This window comes from Eutrema salsugineum, unplaced genomic scaffold (assembly GCF_000478725.1).
Source record: "Eutrema salsugineum unplaced genomic scaffold, Eutsalg1_0 scaffold_1, whole genome shotgun sequence".
Taxonomy (NCBI): Eukaryota; Viridiplantae; Streptophyta; class Magnoliopsida; order Brassicales; family Brassicaceae; genus Eutrema; species Eutrema salsugineum.
In genome coordinates this window covers 19,120,512-19,138,540 of record NW_006256909.1, presented here as the reverse complement: position 1 = coordinate 19,138,540, position 18,029 = coordinate 19,120,512, and the positions used below count along the sequence as shown (strand labels likewise).

Here is an 18,029-nt window from a genome sequence, read left to right as displayed (position 1 = left end):
GGTAAACGGCTTAGACATGATGTTGAAGTTGGCTCCGGAATCGCATAAATAGTCTGTGAACTTGATTCCTGAAATGAAACATTGGAAAGAGAAACGTCTCGGATCATCGGCTTTTGTAAGCCTTTGAAACGAGGAACGTTAGGATACCTTAAAGGGTGGTTGCTTTGCATCGACATTCTTGTAGAGGGGTATGAAAACTGAGGTTTCTTTGTCCTTTTCATCGGCTGCAGCTCCTTCTTCTGGCAGTGTAGTAATGGTGTTGCAAAATCACTTGGGATTGTCTTTAACTCTCCTGGGAAGAGCTTCATTCTGTCTTTTCATAGAATTGGCTGTCTAGGCAACATGGACGCCTAGCTTTTTGACTTGAGAAGATAAAGCTTCAAGCTTCTCGTTCAGGTCATTGTACATGCAATCGACCTTTACGTTCATGTCTTTAGTTGCTTTCTCATTTGTCATGACAAGTTGTTGGATAGACTGTTCAAGTCTTCCAACTTGCGAGGCAAGCTGGTTTGTTGTAACTCCCTGCTGTTGTCCATATTGATTATTGAATCTCGTACCTTGATAGTTATATGGTTGCCACGGCTGGAAAGCTCCATTTTCTCCAAAATTTCCATTTTGAAACTTGTTTTGGAATGGTCTTTGTTGCGGTGGGTATTGCTGGTCTTGAGGGTTCTCCACATTTGGATTCCGGTATGAGAGATTGTTGAAGTTGGCACTGCGGAAATTGTTGTTGAAACCACTGTTGAAGCGCTTTGGACATTTTGCTTGTGCTCTTACATAGTTTACTTCTTCTTCCTGAAGGGTTGGATTAGTGTGATTGGTGTCACAAAATCCTTCATCTTCCGCGCCATTATTGGTCTCACAGGCATGGATTGGGCTATTATGGCTTTTTGAAATTGGCTCATCATGTTCTTCAATTCGGTTATCCTTATTGTCTATTCCAGCCGGCCTTGTCGAACGATCATATTCAGGACAGTCATTGATATTGGCTCGAGCTAAATTCTCGTTGAGGGCTCTTCCTTGTGCTATCGTATTTTGTCTGAAATCTCCATTGCTGGCTGTATTGATTGAAAGTTAGTACTTTGGTTGTAAACCTCTGTAGAATGTGCTTAGCAGGCTTGATCCGGGAAATCCATGGTGGGGGCAATCTCGCTCATACTCTTTAAAACGTTCCCAAGCTTCGTAAAAAGACTCGATCGGTCCTTGTTGGAAACTTTGGATTTTGTTTCTCAATAAGTTCGATCTTGGCTTGGTATAGAAGTGAATGAGGAAAGCAGTTTTACATTCTTCCCAATTAGTGATCGATCCTGCATGCAAAGATTTCAACCAATGGTGAGCTTTATCTGCTAATGAAAAAGGGAACAACTTACACTTAAGATAATCTGCGGAAACTTGGTTTATTCTCATCATGCTGAAGATTTCTTCAAAGAGCTCAATGTGATCCATTGGATGTTTGGAAGGAACTCCATGAAATTCGTTTTGTTTCACCAAAAAGATTATTTGATGCTTGACTTCAAACTCATTTCGGTTCGGGAATGGCACTTGAATCGCAGATCGACTCTGGAAGTTCTGAGTTGGTGCATCAAAGTCGGTTATGTGATGGTTCCTGTCTTGTATTCGGTGTTGGTTTGCTTGCTGAATAGGGGGGTTATTGCGTCCATTCGGCTGCACCTCCTGGTTGTTACCATCGGCTACATTGATAGGTGCATCAAAATATTCGCGTTCTTCTCTCTCTCGGTTAGGGTTTCTTGGAGGGATCTGGTTTTCATCTCCATCTTGCCGAGGTTGATCACCTACTCTGTGATCATCCTCTCCATTGTCACCATGCTCGGACCCATCTTGGTCCATGTTTAAGTTACGATTCACAGGATCTCCAGGCTGGTTGTCATTGGCCATTCTTTGCGATCGTCTAAGTCTTCGAAGTTCTCATTCGTGTCTGTCAATCTCGTCTAGAACTGGAATGTTTTCTGCAGGTTTGCGCCTGGTATTTATACAATTCAAGGAAGAACAGAAGAAGAGAAAGATATTTCAGCAACATAAGAAGGAACCAGAGATCAGATGTCTAGAACAGAAATTAGAACAAGAAAATAAAAAAGACAGCAAAACAAGTCCTCGGCAACAGCGCCAAAAACTTGATGTGCTTGTGGTGAGAAAACAAGTTTTACCCTAATAAAAACAAATGAAAGCCGCAAGTGCACAGCTAATTGATTGTAGTACTTAGGGATCGAATCCACAGGGATTTGTGTGCCTAATATTTTTCTACGGTTTCTAAGTTTATGTCTAGACTAAATCGGGTTTTAAGGGGTTGGTGTTTGTCACGAATTAAACTAAAACTAAAGAAAGCAAATAAATTTATCCTAAAAAGCAAGTAGACAATCGAATGAAAGCAAAATGAAACTAGCAGGACTTCGAACAAGTGAAAATGCAAATTTAAAGGAAGCAATTGTAAATCGTTTAAGTTGTAAAAAATGATTTAAAACGCTGAGCTTTCAGGAACTCTACAGGGATCATAATTAGTTTCAACACTAGGGATTTAAGATTGGGATTGACGGATATCGAAATATCTAGGGTTCTAGAGGTAGAGTACGGCGGTATGACTACGTCACCATCATGATCATAACCAACTGTATCTTGCAACTCTGATCAGTAGGTTTCCACTCTGGCCCTGGAAGGGAGGAGACGCAGGAGCTTGTACAGAACTCGTCAGTACTCACGACTTCGCCGAAGGTAGGTTTCCGCTCCTACGGAAAAATTACCCGTTTCATTCTAGGTTAGATACTTAATGAAAACTTTCGCAACAATAACTATCTAGATAAGACACGAGGTGATCAATCAAGCATACATGCATTAAGAATGAAAATAAGCAGAAAACATAATTAAAATACCATATCTAAAAACCTAGATGTCTTATTCGATTATGAGAGCCCTTTTAGGGAACCCTATGCCCAACTCGGGATCTACTCAGATATAGCTGAGGTCGACATCATCATTGGTTTTAATGACAACAATTAAAAGCAGTAAAGAAAAGAGATGAAAGAAACCTTATTATTGATGAACTCAAGGTTGAAAAATCCTCTCTAAAAATTGCATAAAACGGCTGAAAAAGGTGTCTCTGTAAAAAGTATGAAAGTGATATCTAAAAACGACATAAATGACAAGTATTTATAGTTTTCAGTACTCCAGGGACTCTAGGGTTCTAGAATTGAGGCCGGAAAATGACTTGGACTTCAGAAATAGGCTTCTTAAGTCTGAGATGCCTGGCCCAGTCGTATGAAGCATGACCGTGAGGATAGGTGCTTGGCCACGGTCGCATGGCTCTAGCCGTGGTGAATAGCCTGTTGGCCGCGGTCCCATAGCTTGCTGGACGTCTTCAAATGTCTCCACAGCAAATGAAATATCTTGAGATCCAACTGTTGGAATATCTCCAAACCAAGTGCATTTGAAAGCTGGTTGAGTCTTCTGATAAGTATCCAATTTTGGTGTTGATCAGACGGTGAGAAGGTCTTCGTTGAGAGTTATGACGGTCTGAATTTATCCAAAAGAGTCTTTTTGTTCTAATTTGCACATTTTTCTCCCAAATTACCTGAAAAGTCTTTTAAAATCCGAAAACATAGAAATCCTTTGAAAATCTTTGAAAAGAGTAAAAACACCTGCAAAAAATAGTAAATTGATCCATAAAAATGGTCAAACCCGGTGTTATCAATCTTCGATGGTGGTGTTGTAAAACCATTGTGACAGCAATGTTGGACCAAATTAAATAAAGTGGCTTATTAAAATTGGTTAAATGTGAAAATAAATAGCCTACTAAAACTACGTAAATGAAGTTGCAATCCCTCACTGGAAACAATGGGGAAGATCTCTTATATAAATAAGAAGGAACCTTATTTAACTTCAAAAGCTTAGACATATGGAGAGAATGGTACATACTCCACGTGCGCACCGCCAAGCCAGGCCAAACGTGAGTTATATTGGTCGAATGGGCCTTTGGGCCGAAGGTGATTATCCTTTTTGTGCTAAGTATTAGTTAATGGTCTGCGTTATTAATTAATGTTTTGGTCCAAAGACAAAACTAATTTCAGTTCAAATTCTAAGTGGATCATGACTTAATCAAGTCATATATCACACTCCAAAAACCTTGCCTGTATCTTGGCTATATCCCGCCTCAACGCGGAGATCAAGTCCTTATCCCCTCTTGCACGTTCTCCTCCTTTTTTTGTTGAACCTTTGCTATAAAATGAGCCAGCGACCTTCTTCATTTTTCCACGCTTCTCACCGCGAATATCCTTCACTCAAAAAAATCCTTCAATCTCTCTCTCTCTCCCTCTCATCCTTTTTATTTTGACAAAAATAAGTCCAAAACTATATGTAGAAACATAAGTTCATAGATTTTTCGATCGGGTGCTGCGGTCGACATCTTAAGGGGTTGTATTATGGGATTCACCATCTAAAAAAACCGCCACAATGAGGGAGAAGTTTTTGAATTATGGAAATAGATCATCTCAACTTCAATTTTTTTGTTTTTTTCCTTAATCGGTTTTCAAACTCATTTTACACAAAAACTATTTTTATTTTAATCGCAGTTTATTTTCACATTTTAGAGTTCTACGGTTTTATTTCAAATTATGCTTTCTGCTTATCGCTTGAATCAGAAATGAATTGCAAAAAAAAAAAATTTAATACGATTTTCTACAACAATTTTTCAAATTCTCAGAAACGCTTTCTGCAAATGCACTTTACCGAAATTGCTGATTGTTTCAAAGCTTAAGAAAAAACGATATTCATCAAGAGTAACGATTTCCGCGAAGGTCACTGGCAAGTTACGCGAAACGTTTTCTCTCATAAAATCAAAATGATCTTAAATGGCTTACGTGAACTTTTTATAAAGAATTCCCTAAACATTTATTTTAAGATCAAAGATCTTAAATGGCTTATGAGATTATTTTATAGTGATCTCCATAGAACACAATACTTAGCGATTTATTCACCTTAAGCGTGATTTATACACCTTAAACACTTAGCAACAAGTCATTCATTAGATTAAAAACATAATGATACTCTTACCCACAAAAGTGACTGATTCAACACACGTCTCAGTTGTCTTTCATCGAATACTAACAACAATAACATGTTCGAATACAGAAGAGGGGACTTTTAGCAAAGCTTCAGACCACTCGATCGTTCCTGAAATCTCTTGACTATTACATCTTTTAAGCGCAATTTCCGCACACCAAATCACCCTCCACTAACAGTTGTCTCCTGCGTGGCCAGAGATGGAAGTCGATAGCTAGTAGGCAAATCAGAGCACCATTAGTGGTGATATCTTATAGAATTTCTCACCAATATAATATTAAAAAATAATATTGATTGAGTTAAAAATTAATCTTTTAAGAAAAGTTATGAAAACCTATTCTCATATAAGACACTTGGAGAACTCCATAAGATATTTTCTTAAAGGACACATGTCCTTTTATAGTTGGTTCAGATTTATTTTTAATAAATAAAATATCCAATTGTTTACAATGTTAATTAAATAGTTTATATGTTATTATTTTTTTTTACTTTTTAACTTTTATTTTTTATAAATCATAAAATAAAATTTTTTATCTATCAAGTTCCATTATGCATAAATATAAATTATATATAAATATTATCTTATCATTAATATTAGTTAAATTAATACAATAAATTTAATTTAATATTGTTTTAGTTTAAAAACTAATCATGACTTTAAAAAAAAATATAAGTTTTGAAAGATTTAAAATAATGTTTGTTAAAATTATGTAGAATATTTTGGCATATCATCAAGTGATGATTAGAATCAATCCAGAGTTATGGTTTTATATATCATCATCTATGTTTTTTTAGCATTTTATGTTGTATAAGTTCATACTATGTAACTTATGTTTACTTGTTGTTTTAAAAAAATATAACTCTATGATTATATTTATAATGTATTACATTATTAATATTTATGATTGTATCAATTTCAGTGTGTTTTGCTTCAACGCTTTGTATCTTGCATCAAATCTGTTCTTGCGAGTCTATAAATTATTTTTGTAATCAAATTGCTTAGAGTTCGTGTAGAAACTTGTCTCCCTCGCAAGGAATAGCCTTTGGGATTCAGCCTTTGCCCTGTTATTTGTGGAATCAGGCAACAACCAAGTTACTCACCATCTAACTGTTATCAGAAGTTTCAGAACGATTGCAGAACTTAGCGTTCAACTTGGTTATTTTCATTAACTTAGGATCTCTTAAATAGATCAAGTTTACAACGCAACAAGAAAATAACAAACTCCGAAATAAGCTCAACTAACTACACTACCTCCTTCTCCTACGTGAGTGGAGACTTATTCAAGCAAAGACTAGTTCAAACTTAGAATTAAAAATAGAAAACAACTTCAACGGTCTTTTGACTTCAATCCCTCCCCTAAACTGGAACTCCTTCCATCCAGTTTACTCATTCTTCAGACAGACTCCGAGCTTTCCCCTGAGCTCCTCAAATGTTTCCAACTTCAGAGCTTTTGTCATATAATCCGCCAACTGCTCACGTGTAGAACAAAACCTCATGTCTATAGTTCCATCGTTGACTAGATCACGTAGAAAGTGAAATCTCACATCTATGTGTTTGCTCCTTCCATGCATCACTGGGTTTTTAGATAACTTGATCGTCGAGCTATTGTCACAGTAAAGGATAGTTCCACCTCTGCTTTTTTCTCCAATTTCTTCTAGGATGTTTCTCTGCCACACTGCCTGACAAGCACCATATGCTGCAGAAACAAACTCCGCTTCAGTAGTCGACAGAGTCACAATTGCTTGTTTTTTTGACGCCCAAGAAACCACACCTCCACCGAGCATAAAGGCATATCCGGATGTGCTCTTTCTGTCACCCAAATCACCTGCATAATCACTATCCACGAACCCCACCAACTCTTCTACTCCATTACGCATGTATTTGATTCCAAGACCGATAGTACCCTTCACGTACCTCAGTATTCTCTTAGCCGCTAGTAAGTGTTGTTCTTTAGGACGCTCCATAAAACGGCTAATCAAGTTTACGGAGTACATGAGATCAGGTCGAGTAACCGTTAGATACCTCAGGCTACCCACGAGTTGTTTGAAGGTAGTAGGGTCTACATCTTCTCCATCACCTTCCTCTGACAATCTGTGACCGGGGACCATAGGATTTTTCACCGAGTTGCATTCCTTCATACCGAATCTCTCAATAACCTCAGACGCGTACTTCTGTTGGTTGATGAAAGTACCATCTTCATCTTGGATAACTTCCACTCCCAAGAAATACTTCATCACTCGAAGATCAGTCATAGAAAACTCATTCATCATGGATTCCTTGAAATTCTTGAGTAGGGATTCAGAATTACCAGTGTAAATGAGATCGTCCACATATAAGCTCACTATCAAAACCCCTTCCTGCTCTGACTTTACGAACAAGGTGTGCTCACAATAACACTTCTTGAACCCCTCTTTTGCAAAGTACCCTTCGATCCTGCTGTACCATGCCCTTGGGGCTTGTCTCAGTCCATATAAAGCTTTTCTGAGCTAATAAACCTTTTCTTCCTCTCCTTCTACTTCAAACCCCTGTGGCTGCTCAATGTACACATCCTCACTAAGCTCTCCGTGAAGGAACGCACTCTTAACGTCAAGCGGAAACACCTTCCATCCCTTTTGTGCTGCCTTAGCCAAGAGTATTCTGATAGTGTCCCATCTGGCCACTGGCGCAAAGACTTCCTCGAAGTCAACTCCTTGCCTCTGGTGATATCCCTTAGCCACCAATCTGGCCTTAAACTTATCCACCTCTCCTTTTTCATTGTACTTTGTCTTATAGACCCATTTAACCCCGATGACTCTGGCTCCATCTGGTACTTCCATCAGCTCCCATGTATTGTTTTCAACAATCGACTTGATCTCGGCTTCCATTGCTTTTCTCCACTTTTCATACAAAGCTGCTTCTTCAAAGCTTTCTGGATCCTCAGCCGCAGTGAACAGAGCTAAGATCTCCTCCTCGTCAATGATGAATAGGCTTGTACCTCCTGTTACATAGTCTTTCATCCACACTGGAGCTTGTCTTCTTCTACCTCCTGATCCTCCTACATTAGATGTATTTGGATCCTCTTCTGGTAATGTCTCTTCTTCTCGTTCTTCTCCTACATCTTCTTCATTGGTTTGTTCCTCATCATCACTCTCTTCCCACTTAAACCATGATCCTTGCTCATCCTCATCCCAATTCCAACTCTGATTCTCATTAAATCGGACATCACGGCTTATGATAATTTTCTTCGTCTCCGGATTATACAGCCTGTAAGCCTTCGATTCCTTGCTTACTCCAAACATCACGCACCTTATGCTTTTCTCATCGAGCTTCACTCTCCTCTCGTATGGAACTAAGGCATAGCCCACACACCCAAACACCCTGAGATGTTCGACTGATGGCTTGTGTTTACTCCACTTCTCCTCTGGAGTCACCTCTTCAAGTGCCTTTGATGGACTTCTGTTAAGAATGTGGACTGCATATTGAACTGCCTCTGGCCAGAATCTCCTGGGAACTGACATTCCAATCAGCATACACCTTGTCATGTTCATCAGGCTTCTGTTTTTCCTCTCTGCAATGCCATTCTGCTGGGGAGTGTATGCAGCTGTAAGCTGCCGTTTGATCCCTTCTTTCTTACAGAATTCCTGAAACTCAGTAGAGTTGTACTCTCCCCCACGGTCAGACCTGAGGCACACCAAGCTTACTCCTAACTCCCTTTCAGTGCTTGCTTTAAACTCCTTAAAGTACTTCAAAGCTTCTGATTTTTCTGACAAGAAGTATGTCCAACATTTTCGAGTGAAATCATCTATGAAGTTGATAATATACCTCTTTCCACCTTCAGATATGGGAGCTATTGGTCCACAGATGTCCGTGTGAACCAACTCTAAACCTCTGCTCGATCTCCATGAGGTTTGCTTCGGAATGTTCTGCCTGATTTGTTTCCCTTTCATACAGACGTCACAGAGCTCTTCCCCATCCTTCTTTGATATCTTTGGCAATCCGATCACCATCTGTTTCTCCGACAAGCTTATCATTCCCACTTGAGCTTAAATGGCCAAATCTTCTGTGCCAAAGACCTTCGCTTTCCTCTGAGACAGCCTGCAAGCAGTTGCTCCCTTCTCCGCCATTGTTCTCCACAGAGGCTAGAATAACAAACATCCTGTTCTTCGTCATGCTTGAGATCATCAGTAGTCGTCTCTGTTTCTTGTGCCATATCTCACAGGTGTCATCCTCAATGATGATTCTCAAGCCCTTTTGCTGCAGTTGTCCCACGCTGAGAAGGTTATTTTTGAGTTCTGGAACGTAGTAGACTGCAGTGATCACCTGAGTTACTCCATCAATCATCAACCTGAGATTTCCTCTCCCCTCCACGTTCATCTTCCTGTTGTCCCCCAGCTTAACATTCTGTTTAAAAGAGGGGTCGAAATCCACAAACCATTCTTTTGTTCCACACATATGGTTGGAGCAGCCTGAGTCCAGAAACCACACATGTTGATTCTCCTTCTTCTGTATGTCAACATGAGCCATGAGCACAACGTCTTCCTCCATTTCAGCATAATGAGCATTCTTCTCCCATTCTGGACATTCGGACTTGAAATGCCCCATCTTATGGCATTTGAAGCATTCCACTGTCTCCTTATTGAAGCTCGTGCTTCCCCTTCCTCTTCCTTGGTAGCTATTCCTTCCTCTTCCTCTATTTTGGTTGCCACCGCGACCTCTTCCTCCACTGGTGTTCCATTTGCCCTCAACCTTGAGTGCATGTCCCTCATCCTCGTGTCTTGTTAGTTTCTGCTCGTGCACCAGCAGCGAGCTCTGCAACTCATCCACTGAGATATCAGTGATGTCCTTTGATTCCTCAATAGCACACACCACGTATGTGTACTTCTCCACCAGAGTCCTGAAAATCTTTTCAACAATCTTCGAGTCTGGCATGTTCTCTCCAAGGCTCCTCATATCATTCGCCACAACCATGACTCTTGAGAAGTATTCTGTGATGGTATCGCCCTCTTTCATTTCCAACACTTCAAACTCCCTTCTCATTCTCTGCAGTTGTGCGTTTTGAACCTTCTTATTCCCTTGATACTTCGTCTTCATAAAATCCCAGATCTCCTTAGATGTATCCTTCTTTGCGATTGTCTTCAAGATTGACTTATCGATAGACGCAAAGAGATAGTTCTTTGCTTTGAGATCTTTGAGCTTTGCTTCTGCAAGCTCCGTCCGTTGTGGCCCGGTCAGGATCACATTCCTCTCTGGCTGCACCACGCCAGTCTCTATGAGTTCCCACCATTCCTTGGATCTCAAGAGATTCTCCATGAGCATTGCCCAATGCTCGTAATCACCATCGAACTTTGGTATACTCATTCCATCTTTCTCACTCATTGTTTCAGGATTTGTTTTTGCTCTGATACCACTTGTTATCAGAAGTTTCAGAACGATTGCAGAACTTAGCGTTCAACTTGGTTATTTTCATTAACTTAGGATCTCTTAAATAGATCAAGTTTACAACGCAACAAGAAAATAACAAACTCCGAAATAAGCTCAACTAACTACACTACCTCCTTCTCCTACGTGAGTGGAGACTTATTCAAGCAAAGACTAGTTCAAACTTAGAATTAAAAAAAGAGAACAACTTCAACGGTCTTTTGACTTCACTAACCGATTTCACCATCAGCCTGAAGTCTTGAAGTATTGTTGGTAAAACATGGTGGAATCTGAGTCTTACATCGGTTGCAGTGGTAGTAATGAAGATGATACAGGAAACGGAGGGAAACGCGTATCAGAGGCCACGTCATGGACAAAGATCTTTTATAAATATTTATCGTTATTTTATATTACTTTCTTATTCAAGTTGTTATAAAAGGATTGTAAAACTTTGGGAAAAAGGCAATCAGAATAGTTTCAGAAAAATATTCTCTCTCTTTTTCTCTCTTGTTACGTCGCTCATTGTAGCCGAAGAATCCCTTCTTCCTTGAGGATTCTTTTGCAGGTGAGATCAGGGTTGATGTTTTATGAACATTTATCCTCTGCCAGCTCTGTTTCAGAGTTTAACGATTTTGTCTCTGATGTAGCCATATAAAACCGTCAACCGATATAATTTCTATCAAACAGTTGTGGTGGAAATTCTCTCAAGACATTCCAAGTTTTGTCAAATGAATTTGATATTGTGTGGATCCAAAATCCACACTCAAGAATTTGAAGTAGTTTTGTGAATAAGGGAAGATGGACAAAAATATCAAGAAAGCACAAATATGTAAATAAGACAATTTTGATATGTAATATCACACAAAAAGAATAAAACAGTAATTCAAATTGGAATCTTGTTTTTTTTTTTTATTGAGTTTGGTAAAAATACAACTTTGTTAATTCGTCAGAGATTGACAAACCAACTGGGAGTTGGAAATAATTCAGGATAAAAAAAGCTCTAAGTTTTTAGCTCTCAGTCTTGAAGTCTCTCTCGATTTTTCTATGTGTGTCGAATGATGACTTCTCCTTCTTTTATAAGGTCTTTAGTCGGTTTCGCGGGATTTTTCTTTTCCCTTTTAATTTATAATTTTTTAGAGAGTTTCTTTTTCTCTAGGTTGATAAAATAAAATTATCCTTTTATCTCGCAAGGTTCCGCCGACCTCTTCTGCCGGGCTCACGTAGGCCCAAAGGCTTTATTTGGTTCAGTTTTCTCGGTACTTACCATCGTTAATCATGATTAATTGGGTCCATCTTGATTCATATTGGACTAAACCAGAGGTACGGTTTTCACCTCCAACAGACAAGATTTAACGAACTGGATTTGTATTAATGAATATGAGATTACAGAGTGTTTAGAGAGAGCTTATAGAACGTACAAAGTCTCGAATGAGTAAAAGGTGATCACTACGTTTGGTGCAGGCTCCTTTTTACAGTCCCGTCTTCGTATTGAACTATCCTATGATCTTCGGCTTAACATGTTTCATCCGATCCTAGATCCTTGCGATTTCCCTTGATCTTCTTTTGACTCAGCTAGCATTTTGTTAGAATGAAATTTGCCGTGTTGGCTCGTACAAGAGATCTGGGTTTCAATACTGAATAATTGACATATCATTAGATCATAAATGAGCTTTTTTTTTTGTCGTCAAAAAAAAAAAAAATCGTCTATATAGTCTATATCAGACTGAAGATGAAGAAGCTACATGTATTCTTTTCTTATTCGTCTATATAGTCTATATTGACTTTCTAATCAATATCGATAAATTGGTTGTGTTTGTATGTTTTATGACTAAATTATGTGATCCTGATTAAAAATTAACAACTATCTATACTATTAAAACATACACAGTTAGACTCTGAAAAAAAAATTAATTATTACATCTAAACACTTCTTATTCTATTTATTTTTTTTTTGGAAAACTAATTTAATATTAACTCAATTTTTTTAAAAAATCTGTTAATGATCCAGATTTTTTCTGATTTTGTTTAGAAACTTCCATAATAAAAAACGAAAAATAGTTTTAGTATTTTATAATTATTATTATAATTTGTTTTACATAATATAAATTCATATATAATTTTATTATTAGAGTTATATTTAATACAAGAAAATTTTAATCTATAAAATAAATTATATATAAACATAAAATAAGATTTATAGAAATTATATTTATAAAAATCAATTATATCTAAAACATAAATTATATCTAATATACAACACATAAAAAAAAATTTCCTCTATCCAACTATTACATCACATTTGGCCGGTCGGATGGGTGATGTGGGGATCCTCCTCGACCCGTTCGGAATGATGAATTTGGGAATAAATTTGTCCTTTAGCTCGAGCTCCTTTTGCAAGACTATCAACTCAGACATTTAATCATTTAGGGATATATGATAGGTTGAAGACTACATAGCTCTCCCGAATGAGGCGGAATGATTCCAATTCTGACATGAACACGGCCAATCCACAGGAGTTTCGACCATATAGACGAGGTCTGAACAATCGGTCTCAAAGTGAACTGAGGTTATCTGTTTCTCTTTCAGATATAGCATAGCCCATAGTAGGTTATCCATCTCGGCATGAAGGACCGAGAGGCTTCTATGGAAACCCTTCTGTCCACAAAGCTCGTTTCCCCTTTCATCCACAAAACTCCACCTGAGGCCACTCACCAGACCCTGATTGATCCAGTAGGCAACAATTTGGCATACCAGCAAGCGCTGATCCTCGGTTAGAGCTATCTGGGACGGGGGATGACATGTTGTTTCAGCATCTTCTTCCTCGTCCTCTTCCGGTTTGCGATCCTCCAGTTCTTGGCTTCAAGCGTTGCTTTCGTTAGAGTGTCGCAAGGGGACACCTCTTTCCCGGTAAAGACCTTGTCGTTTTTTGCTTTCCAAATAAACTATAGGATCCAAGGATATAACTCCTTTTGGGGATCCATCATTCCTAATTCTTTGGTTTTCAAAAGAGAAAACTCATACTTTGGTAAATAGAGATACTAGGGAAGAAGCCCGGAAGAGACGAGAAGTCTGATAATGCCCAGACTTATAAAGTCGGGGGACGTAAAAACAAAAGGTGGTTAATGGACTCTTTCAAGTCCAAAGATATTTCCGTACGGATACAGATGCAAAGATAGGATTATAATTGTTGTTAAAGAAAAAAGGGAGAATTGCTTTTATAATGTCAATTGAATTAACATTTGTCCCCTTAATGTTTTCTATTTTTTTGTCACTTTTTGACATAGTTACCCTTTTAAATCTGTTATGACAGTTATAATTAGAAGTAAATTTGAAACTATATTTTAAAATTTTCAAAAATACCTAAAAAGGAATTGGAAAATTTTTCAGATATCATTTATAGAAATGTTTTTTTAAATTTCATTCTACGCTTGGTAGAATGCATGGTCTATGTTTTACATCCACGTAGAATTCTATTTCTATAGTTTTTCACATATTCTATCAGCCTGTAGAATTCGTTTTCTATAGGTCTTTATATATTCTACGTTACGGTAGATTACAAGTTCTACTAGATAGACTATATTCTACATGTTGGTAAAATATATATCTTCTATCTGTTAGATCAGGTTCTATGTTATTGTAGAACGGTTCTTCTACCTATTGATTTCATTCTACATTAACGTAAAATACATCTTCTACCAAAATCTGAGAAAATCTAAGAAAATTAGTTAACTTCCAAATCTAAAAAATTTTGAAAATCTTTTTTTTTTTAATTTTCACTTTTTTATCAGTTTTTGATTTTTTTTTTGCTGTTATCGTTATTTTCTTCTTCTTTCACATTGATCAAGCAAAATTTTTTTAAGTTTATATATCTTCTGCTTCAAACATGCTATATATTTATGTTATTTGTGGTTCATGAAAATCAGAGACAGGTAAGAAATATAATTTATGGCTGATGCAGAAAAACTAGCTATCTATGAAGTGTTTTTATGTTTTAGTAGAAAGTATTTTCTACTTGTTTTCTTTTATTAATAAAATATTATTTTAAAATTAATTAATTTATTAATTTGTAATTAAAAAATATAATTAAATTAAATTTAAATTAAATCTTGGACAAAATTTATTTAGAAAATATTCAAAAGACAAATATTTATTCAATTGACAAAGTCATTTTCCAAAAAAAAAAAAGTATGTATAGTGTGAAAAAAAGGTTAGAAACGTTTTATCTTAACGCTAATTCCTAAATTGCTGTAATATAACCCTACATTGCTCCCCGAATTTGAGAAGTCTCGTCTCGTTAATATCGTCGCCAATGTCGTCCCCAGAGAAGAAGAAGAAACTGTTGCTTAATCCATTGCAGTTTCTCCCACAATCAACGCCAAATCGTAGATCTCTCGTCTCGTTAACTCCGTCGTCGATGTCTTCCCCAGAGACGAAGAGAAAGAAACCGTCGTTTCTCTCACAATCGACGCCAAATCTGTCACTTCCCGATGATTTGCTCCTTAGCTGCTTCGCACGGGTCTCGAAATTGTACCACCCATACCTCTTCTTAGTCTCCAAGAGCCTTCGTTCTCTCCTTGCTTCACCGGATCTTTACAAGACGCGTGCCCTCTTAAACCGCACGGAGAGCTGTCTCTATGTGTGCTTAAGGTTCCTTCCTGACCCTAACCCTAACCCTCGATGGTTTACTCTCTCCCGGAGACCTAATCGAACCCTAACCACGAAGAAGAAGAAGCCAAGTGACCATCTTTTGGTTCCATTCACATCTCCCCATTATACTCCTCTTCGGTCGAGCTACGTCGCTGTTGGTTCTGACATCTACGAAATTGGTGGACTCATCAATGGCGTGCCTTCCGCTAGGGTCTCGATCCTAAACTGCCGGTCTAACACGTGGCACAAGGCTCCAAACATGGAGGTGGCGAGGGAGCACCCACACGCCATTGCTATTGATGAGAAGATACTTGTTAAAGGAGGACTTAGACTTCAAGACTCGAATTTACCCAAGTGGATAGAGGTATTCGACCCGAAAACCCAAACTTGGATGATTGTGCCATTTTTATCTGATTCTAAAGACTGGAAATCACCTGATGGGGCTGGAATGGCGTGGCAGTCAGCTTCTAGTTGCGTGATAGATGATGTGTCGTACAATTATTGTGAGGGACTGTTCAAATGGTTTGACGAGAAGGTAAGAGAGTGGAGGATCTTGAAAGGCATGGAAGGACTGCCTAAGTACCTTTTTGGTCGGAATAATACTTCTTCTCATGTTCAATTGGTGGATTATGGTGGAAAGATGGCGGTTTTGTGGGATAGGCATGATAGTTCTAGTAAAAGTCAGGGGAGGGTGATTTGGTGTGCGGAGATATCGCTTGAAAGGTGTAATAGTGAAGAGATTTCGGGGACAGTCGAGTGGTCTGAAGCTGTGCTTAAAGCCTCCTCTTTTGCATTCGTCCATGTTCTTGCCGCTACTCTTTGATGAAAGATCACTGAGATGTGGTGGTATTTGGTAATGAGTATTATAATCATTTTGTTTTCAATCTAGTGGATGACTTGGGTCATGTTTTAAACTTTGTTAAGATTTTTAATGGTTAACTTATATTTTTTAAATGCAATTCAAACACTCTTTTGGTTTGAATATCTTGGGTTGCTAGATTCTTAGGAAAAAGAACTATATAACAAGATACTTACTTGAAGAGTGTTCAGTCGTCTATTAAACAAACAAATTGGACTGCTTCATGATTCCATGAGAAAAAACAAGGGTTTTGTTGTTCTTTTGAAGAAGTTTCTTAGTGATCGCCCATCACTTACTCTTTCGTTTGATCTAAAATCCAAAGATTTCCCCACAATATCACTCTTGTAAACTAAAAAAAAAAAGAAGCTATAACTACTCATACCATTCTCTTCTTTGTAGTTGCAAAGAGACTACTCCCTAGCTCTCGTAATGATTTATTGAATAAGTTGCAGAATTATATATGGTGTCTTGCTTCTTCCCTCTATCTCTGCTCTGGTACGAGGAAAAGTAGACAAATTGATCTAAGAATTATTATTAAAAATTCAATTTTAATTGCAAGTACATTTACGTTTCTTCAGGCAACCATTGTCTGCATTATTCAACAGTAAAAAATAGACATAGACAAAGCTTATAGAGGAACATCATCCGGCCAGAAGATAATATACCTTTATTCATGCACTTACAAATCTGTAACCAAAAGAAACATAAACCAAAGATCTGAATATCTTCCGATAATTGGTTTAGGAAGAAACTATGTGACTTTAGCTTGTGTTATGGTCTTTATGGACATAGAATTAGCAAGTGTTCTAAAATAAGTTATACACTAGATGTGCGGTAGAGAACCGTATAGTCTACATAGACGTATGAATGGCCGTATATGCCGGAATGATACAACGAATGTCCGCGTGTAAGAAAGGGTGATCTTTCTTTAGCGTTTTTCCCATTGGAAAGTTAAGGATTCTGTTCCTAGAGCCTATGTCTACTTGAGTGCTCAGTTCTTTGGAGTGGAAGTGATAGTGTGGTTGCATTGCGTTGGTCTAGCTCTTTTGTCTTCTTCCTGTCCGGAGTAGTGGTTGGTGGTGTATACAGTGCCGGACCAATCAATTTAGATGTTATAGTCCAAATTTTAAAATATCTAATTTTTAAAAATAAAAGATAAGAATTTTTTTTAACTTTTATAGAATATTTTAACTCTATCAATAGTTTATAAGTCTATAAAAAACAATAAAACTAATATTTTGTTGTTGAAATATGACTCTCTTTGTGATGGGCTTCAGGGTCGCAGGTCTTTTACAAGCCTGTTGGTCCGGAGTTTTAAATTTATAAAACCCAAATGTCTAAAAGTGCACAGATGTATGTTGTACGACTTAAGGTGTCGATCCACATGGAATATGTCTAATCTGCAAGGAAACACCAAACTGGTATAGTAAGCGAAATCATAAACTCATGGGGGTTTTGGGGTTTTTGGTTACGGGAACTAAAACTAAGCGTAAGCTAATATTTACGGGAAACTAAATGCAATGCAAATAAGTTTCTAAAGAAATATTTGAAAGGTGTTCGATAAAAACTAAGGATCTAGACTCATATGGGACGACTTGAACTTCTGCGGTTTACCCTAATCGATGTCTAATCATTTTCAATTAGTCTCCGGACGATTTATCCTTATCTATTTCTGGGATCTGCATGAAACTGGAATAAGCACATGTATGGCTAACCAACTCTCGTCCTTAACCAACTATTCACGTAAATCTGGCAATTAACTCTCGCTCTCATGTCAGTAATAAGATCATGCATTTACTACTGAATTCGTTTGCTCACATCTTCTCTACATGTAACTTTCGACTCCTGTAGCGGCTATGTTCTTCTAAAGCTAGGTACGGATGATCTGATACAACACTCTTGTGGCTCTGATCGATCCTAAGCTCAGAGAATAGGTCATGAATTTATCCTCATCAGTATAAACAACTTAAAAGATATGAGATCTAGAATATGGTTTAAAAACTTAGAGATCCTAATCGAACATATACTCTTATCGATGACTCTTTAGAAACTTGA

At 37.7% G+C, this 18,029-nt stretch overlaps 1 protein-coding gene and 1 non-coding gene across 2 annotated transcripts; both read left to right on the top strand.

Annotated features, from left to right (window-relative positions):
- The first annotated feature begins 1,129 nt into the window (after nucleotides 1-1,129).
- Nucleotides 1,130-1,234, top strand: LOC112082578. The gene has a single exon (XR_002897245.1). It is a non-coding gene; the product is annotated as a small nucleolar RNA R71 (small nucleolar RNA).
- A 13,510-nt stretch (nucleotides 1,235-14,744) lies between these two features.
- Nucleotides 14,745-16,067, top strand: LOC18029976 (F-box/kelch-repeat protein At5g49000). Its single transcript, XM_006414906.2, has one exon. The coding sequence runs from the start codon at nucleotides 14,778-14,780 to the stop codon at nucleotides 15,936-15,938; it is 1,161 nt and encodes a 386-aa protein (XP_006414969.2). The 5' UTR covers nucleotides 14,745-14,777; the 3' UTR covers nucleotides 15,939-16,067.
- The last annotated feature ends 1,962 nt before the right edge of the window (nucleotides 16,068-18,029 follow it).

Excerpts from the sequence above, each read along its gene's own strand:
- LOC18029976 (XM_006414906.2), top strand. The coding sequence starts at position 14,778 with ATGTCGTCCCCAGAGAAGAAGAAGAAACTGTTGCTTAATCCATTGCAG.